General features: G+C 42.1%; 2 protein-coding genes across 2 annotated transcripts; both read left to right on the forward strand.

Moving 5' to 3' along the window:
* Positions 1–285: 285 nt before the first annotated feature.
* vamp5 (vesicle-associated membrane protein 5) lies at positions 286–4,594 on the forward strand. Its single transcript, XM_084456944.1, has 3 exons — positions 286–536; positions 1,943–2,086; positions 3,647–4,594. The coding sequence occupies exons 1-3, from the start codon at positions 534–536 to the stop codon at positions 3,854–3,856; spliced, it is 357 nt and encodes a 118-aa protein (XP_084313070.1). The 5' UTR covers positions 286–533; the 3' UTR covers positions 3,857–4,594.
* A 576-nt stretch (positions 4,595–5,170) lies between these two features.
* Positions 5,171–7,053, forward strand: rnf181 (ring finger protein 181). Its single transcript, XM_084456942.1, has 6 exons — positions 5,171–5,227; positions 5,525–5,647; positions 5,783–5,916; positions 6,059–6,174; positions 6,698–6,772; positions 6,919–7,053. Exons 2-6 carry the CDS (start codon positions 5,562–5,564, stop codon positions 6,976–6,978), a joined length of 471 nt encoding a protein of 156 aa, XP_084313068.1. The 5' UTR covers positions 5,171–5,227; positions 5,525–5,561; the 3' UTR covers positions 6,979–7,053.
* Positions 7,054–7,363: the final 310 nt, after the last annotated feature.

Raw genomic sequence — 7,363 nt, forward strand, 5'->3', positions numbered from 1 at the left:
GACTAGTATTATATGGGAAAAGTTGTGTGGAATTAATTAACTATGGACTATAAGCTACCACGTACAAAAAACATCAGGGGAGGGGAAACTTTTCTCACTTGTGAAAAAATGTATTCTCACTAGAATACATGTTTTGGACGCGTTGCAGACAGTTTGCTCATCTGGCCACCAGGGGGGGCAGTGACCCCCCTTGCTCCAGCCAATCTGCACGCCTGAGGGTCTGGGCCTTTTAACCCCCCCGCCTCGACCGTTCCACAAGTTATAAAGGGAGTGTTACCCATGGTGTTAGACTACTCGATTCGTACGCAGAAGAAAATGAAAGTGTAAGGGCTAAGGACTGAAAAAAGTATAATACGCAAAACAACGACGAACTGTAACACGGGAATATACGGGATAATACGGTGTAAAAACTAGTAAACTGGATTAAAGCGATTTGTCGATTAAAGGACGAAACGTTTAGAGACGCACTTAGCCTAAATGTATTGGATTCGGTAACAGACTTGGACAGAATTAGATTTAGTGACGTGACAAATATGGTAAGTCTTATTTTTCAACACGCCTAATGTTGATAATATTACTATGATTAATCATGTCCGTTGTTGAACCGTATTCCTTTTGTCTGGGCTATGCTCACTAGGTATAGGCTGTTCTGAAGTAGACCATACAAGATTATTTGAAAATGTTGTTTTTGATATTTGTCTTTAAGATGAAATTGGGCTACCTAAGGACTTACATGAACTAGCCTACGTGTAATAACATTAATCATATTTTTTGTAATTACATTAAACGTAGCTATGTTTTACATTAAGTCTGTGATGTATAACATTTAGTTTAGTCTTAAAATGTATAAGGCTTGCCAACTACAACTTGTAATGGTAAACACAGTTTCCCTAGAAATAACTCCATATCCTCCTCTCTTTCTCTCATGGGGGACTTACATAAATAGATAAGCTATATCTATGCCATATGTAGAATATGTTTAATTAAATGCATATATATGACAATATAGTTTGATTACGCTTCAGGGTCATGAGTACAGAAATAATACATTGTATGAGTAGGGGTTTCCCATTATTCCACTAGGCTGAATTGAGGGAGTGAGGGAGTGGAGGAAGGAAGGAAGCAAGGAGGGGAACTGGAATAGCCACCAGTTCCTGTGTTAAGACATAACAGGTCGAATTTTAAACACAGACTATTGTTCAGCAAGACTAACGTGGTGGGACAAGCTTAAAAGGGCATATTCCCTTAACACAGACTAAGTTTAATCATATTGGCTGAAAACATCTAAGTGATCCCACTGTATAGAAGTAGTTCAAAAGGGAATGTCGAAAACTTGGCTTGTTTTGCTCTGCACCTCAGTTTCCTGTCGAGGTCAAAGCGCAGCATCTTAGTCTTGAGATGCCGTCTCCTGCAACACTCACTTCCTCATCACAGACGGGAAAAGATCAGGAGCCCTGTCAGGAAACAAATTATTCTCAGTTTAACCTATTATTGAACTTTCCAAATATCCTGTTGTTGTCGCCTATACTCATTCATCTGAAGGATGGGTGTAACTGGGTTGCAGTGTCTCTGGCTGAGTTGTCCTTTTTAGAGGTGTGGTGACCACCATGTTCCTAAAAGACTTGTAGGGAATACAAACATTCATCTGGCAGGTAGCAGTATTGTACACATAGCCTTGAATGACATTGAATGATTCAATGTTAACAACAGTCTTAACAAGTGTTAGCAACAAAAAATTATCAATCAATAGATCAAAGTTACACATGCACATGATTTCACACCTACAGTAATCACGTAACAAAACATTAGTGCAATATTACAGTATATAAGGAAGAATAACAGCTATTCACATCAGTACAAACATGATCAAATGTTGTCTAAGTCCATATACTTAAACTGTTATATGCTCTCATCAATTCCTCCACGGTTGTGTTTTGCCCAGGAGAATGGGAGGAGTCGCCTGCAGCAAGCGCAGGAGGACGTGGAGGAGGTTAAGGTCATTATGCTCGAGAACCTCAACAAGGCTGATGAGAGGACCGGGAAGCTGGGAGAACTGGAGAGCAGGGCCGACCAACTACAGGAGATGGTGAATGGCGAACGTATTTATTTCATGTTATGAAACCACGGGAGGGCTTTATGCAAGACAATTAGAGGCGTTGAAAGGCATTATTGGAAGCGCCTGTTTTAATTGTTGTGAGCAAAGGTAAGAGGAGAGGATATGATCAAAATAGGTCCTACTTCGGTCTCCCGTGGAAGTAATGTCCAGTGTTCTAAGGTCCAGGGAACAACCAGGAAATGTCATATTGGTATCTTTAATACACCTTGGGAGTTGGGGCGGGAGAAGGATATACAGTTTACATCCTGATTGCAATTTATGGGGATATTTTTAGAAAGGTATTTCCTCTGTTATAATATGAATGAAAGGCGCTTGTCTCCCTGGGCATGAGTGAGTCTGTCCAGGAAATGCCACGGGCCATGTCCACTAGGGTCAGTCATCCAGGTCAAATGGTTCCCACCTCACTCTGTTTGTTACATCACAGTCTTCCACAGAGAGCCCAGTGTGTCACTGGGATATATGAAACAGTCACAAGAGGGAGAACAGTCTTGTTTCATTGAAATGACATGATCAAACTCAATCAGCACTACTAGCGACGATCACACACACGTACTGTATAAATGACATGATAATAGTATTATAAGATGATGATCAGGAATGGGAGCCTGTATTAAAGCCACTGTTAGAATAGACAGACCATACAAAAAAACAACAAACAAACATCTTTATTTGTCACACAGTGAGACACGCGCACACATCACATGGTGTAGGCGGCAGTGGCAACATATACACACACACACACACACAGACACACACACACACCATAAGTGGCTGGAGCATCCACCGATTACATTTTTCTCCCGGACCAGACTAAAAACCCAGGGTGACAGAGCATTTGAGGCGGTGGCGCCAAGACTCTGGAATGCTCTTTCCCAGGCCCTGAGAGAGCCATCCACTGAACGGGTTTAAAAACGTCTTAAGACATACATGTTCAGGCAGGCCTTCGGCTATCTCTAACTCCTTGCTGCTCGCAATGTTGTTACTCATTCACTCACTCACTCACTCCTGCTCTTAACCCGTCGTCCTTCCCTCAAGGGCAGCTGGGAGCAGACAGTAGGCAGTGTGCATGGGACGCGCCCCGGGGGCCAACCAAGTGCTCCTGTCTTCGCCAGGGACGGACAGCGTTAGCGATCTGTTATTCTGCATGTTTTTCATATCGGGTTCTTTTATGGGGGAACCCCTTGTGAACACGGGGAGAACATGCAAACTCCACACAGAAAGGCTCGGAGACCTTCTTGCTGTGAGACGACAGTATTAGGTACTGCGCCACTGTGCCGCACGTGAGCGATTATGGGGTTCAGTGTTTTGCTCAAGGACACTTCGGCACACTCCGGAAGCTGGGACTGAACCGGGGACCTTGCGATCCCCAACCAGCCTCTCAACCCTGAACTACATGCCGTCCCATACCACTTCTAGCACAAAATAACATGTGATTTATTATTGTAGCTAATTTAGCAAGCCTGTGTGAGGGTGTGAGACTGCTCATTAGCTAAATGTCTCAGTATTGACATCTTGCATTTGTGTTTTCAGAGTAAGTCTTTTTCAAAGACCACCACAAAAGTGAAGAACCAGAAACGCTGGGAGAATATGAAGATGAAGGTGATCCTTGTGGTGGGAGCCATTGTTCTTGTTGCTGTCATTGGGATTATTGTATACAGTCTCTCTGGCTCTGGCACAACCACAGAGAGCAGTCCCATGGATGAAGAAAAAAGCCCCAGTTCCACGACAGGGTCTGGCTAAAAGCACATCTGGAAAACAAAACTGGAAAACAAGCAACAAACGTGCTCAGGAAAAGAGGAGTCACTCAGATTGCAACAGTTCAATGATGATATGCTATAGGATTTCAAGAATTACACTGGCTATTTAGTATGATATTGTTTATGGTGAAGCCTCTGTGTTTATGCAGATCATTGAAATGGTACCACTGCCAGCTCTGCTGCTTTCCTTTGTTCAATGGTAACGTTTCCTGCTGGCCCTGGTTGGTCAGTTACCCAGTCCATTCACAGGAATGGACCGCCGCCAGTGCCTCCACCACCACACATTTGGCTTGGACATTAATTCTCTGATCTATAGGTAAATTATGTTAGAAAATAAATACATAATTTCATATATATTGAAAGAACTGTTACCTGAAATGGTGACAAGTCCATTGAATCAGTCATGACAACAACATACTTTTGTTGTGACATTGGGTTCCTCAATGGTCAAAAGAGAGTGAGTTTGGATATGTTTTTGAGGTGAATGTGTGAATGTTCAATGTAATTAAGCAGGTGAATTATGTGTACATTATTAAAAAACGTGCTGCTCAGAAATTACATTGAACATGTGATGTTTGTAAATGTTGGTGTCTATGTCCGATGTTTTAGTAATTGAATTTTGTTGTTGTAAAGATGACTCTATCCTTTTCTGTTTGTAGTAAGCCTATATCTGAAACAGATACAGTAGCCTATATTTAAACAGCTGTGCATTATACATCAAATAAACTTACCATTGATAAACTATCTGATAACCTGTTGTGAATTACCTATATCATGGACTGTTTACATTTACAAATCTAACACGCACATAGTTGACTTAATATATTCTTAGGTTATTGAGAACAATGCACAAAGTTGCACCTGATCTACTTTGTATACTTGGTCAATAAAGTAAATTGGTTCTTCTGTTCATCTATCTCAACAGCTTGAGTCGAGCACAGGGTCAGCGAGCCAGCATGACTTATGAGCTAGTGTGTTGGGGTTAAGGGCCTTGCTCAAGGGCAGGCTAGGTCATTTTATGGAAGGAAAATCACCCAGATGCCCTTGACACCAGCTACTTTAAGTGGCCTGGCTCCTGACTTGCTCTGATACTGTACCCACTGGGCTACTTACCTTGATACATTCACTATCATTGAATGTAAGATTGTTAAAAAATTGACAAACAATGTTTACACTGATCAGGTACTTGAACTGGTGTGTCTTTGGGGACATCTACATCTTGTAGAGACATCTTTGATTTGCAGCAGCGATTTGTGATTGGACTAAATTATGTCACGTGGTATAGCATTGTCATACCCGGCAGAATGACAGTGTATGCTACATGCTAACGTCGTTATGCTGAAACACAGATAAGGTGATTAAACTCTTACACTTTTAGTTTTCATATTAATTAAGAAGCTAAAATTCCTGTGCGAGAGTCGTAGCCATGATATATATGTCTTCTTGAAGAAAGCTCAAGGGGAAAATGCCTGAACAGAACTATTTGATCGCCAATGTGGAAGCGAGCTAGCTTGCTAGCTGGTTGTAGCTACTGTAGCAGCTTCCTGAACCATTTCTGCTAGTGCTAGTAACGTGACACTATGTATATGGATGATGTTGTTCTATATGGATGATGTTGTTCTATATGGATGATGTTGATCTACCTTTGCAGCTGGTCAGTGTTAACACATTTCTGAAACCAAACGAGGATGGCTTCATACTTTGATGAACATGACTGTGAACCAACGAACCCCGAAGAGCAGTATCGCCAGAATGCACTTCTTGAACTGGCCAGGTGAGATGTTATACTGACTGTAGCTAATTAACGTTAATCAATTAATAGGCTACTTTGTCATCCATACACATCAATACGACATTTTAATGTGACTGTCAGTAACCGGACATTGGATGATTGTTAATCTCTGTTTAGGTCTCTGATGCAAGGTTTAGACATAGACTCTGGAGGATTTGACCTATCAGATTGGGACCAGCGTCTTCCTCCACCAGCTGCTAAAACGGCTGTCCAAACGCTGCCCGTTGTCATCATCTCACCTGAGCAAGCAGGTGAGACAGTACAGTCATCCTGAGTCCAACATGGAACTCGTGAGGGCAGTCTTTGTAATGTATTTATACAGGAAGTTCTAGTCTGTATGACGATGACTAGGTCTAACTGGCTGTAACCATTTGTCGGTCATCTGTCACTCAGACAAAGGAGTGAAGTGCCCTGTGTGTCTGCTGGAGTTTGAGGAACAGGAGACAGTGCGAGAGATGCCCTGCAAACACTTATTCCACTCAGGCTGCATACTGCCCTGGTTGGGAAAGGTAGGCTCAACACACGCCTTTGTTACTTTACCTGTTAATAGTCATCTCCTGGTGAGATTTTATTTTATTATCAGTGGATGCTCTTGCCATAAAGAGATTGTGTATCATACACAATCGGGGCGGCTGTAGCTCAGGAGGTAGAGCGCGCCGTCCAATGATCGTAGGGTCGGTGGCTTGAATCCCTGCTCCTCCTGTCCACATGTCGAAGTGTCCTTGGGCAAGACACTGAACCCCAAATTGCTCCCAATGAGCAGGCTAGCACCTGGCATGGCAGCTGCTGCCATTGGTGTGTGAATGTGTGTCTGAGTAGGTGAATGAGAGGCGCTTTGGATAAAAGTGCTCTATAAGTGCAGTCCATTTACCATTTACTTAATTTTCTTCGGTCAGCCATTCAGTTCCTATGTTGGTTTCATAAGCATTAGTTGATGTATTATGCCTACCTGGCCGACATGTGAGTCGGCCATTGCCAAACAATGCCCTAGAGTCAGTTAGCTACAGTTTTCGTTGGTTGTAATCTTTGCAGACCAACTCGTGTCCGCTATGCCGCCTTGAGCTACCGACCGACAACCCAGAATACGAGGAGTTCAAGAAGGACAAGGTTGGTCTGCAATTCTCATTAAAATTCCCAATTATGCTGTGAAATGACTATGAACTCTTGGTCAATGTGACGTTATGTGAAGAGATGAGGCATGCATGGTCAACCCAAGCCCATTACAAAACAGAGTGGTTGTCTGTGTCTTTTAGGAGAGGAGAAGACAGAGGGAGCACAGACTGGAGGATCTACATGGAGCCATGTACACATAATGACTGTCTCACATTGGATCACATTGAGTGACTGAGAATAACTGAATAATGTGGGCGCTTGAATGTGTGAGTTTTAGTATTTGTAAATATGTGTTTTAAATACAGACCATTGTATAAAAATCTCTTTTGTCAAAATAATTTAAATTATATATGGTGATTATTATATAGTAAAAGGAGCAATGAGCTGGTGGGAACGCTGTTATGCCTGGTTTTCTCCCAAGATGCAATACAATAACGCAATACAATGACCAAAAACGATAATTAAAGTGCTTTAGGTAATCCTTTTGATTTCTTGGCCTTTCATACTTAGACAATAAATAGTTGACATGTCAGACTTCACACACAAATAAACTAAACCAAAGTACCTTTTTCAGTATCGTAACAA

Source organism: Borostomias antarcticus (assembly GCF_949987555.1).
Source record: "Borostomias antarcticus genome assembly, chromosome: 23".
Taxonomy (NCBI): Eukaryota; Metazoa; Chordata; class Actinopteri; order Stomiiformes; family Stomiidae; genus Borostomias; species Borostomias antarcticus.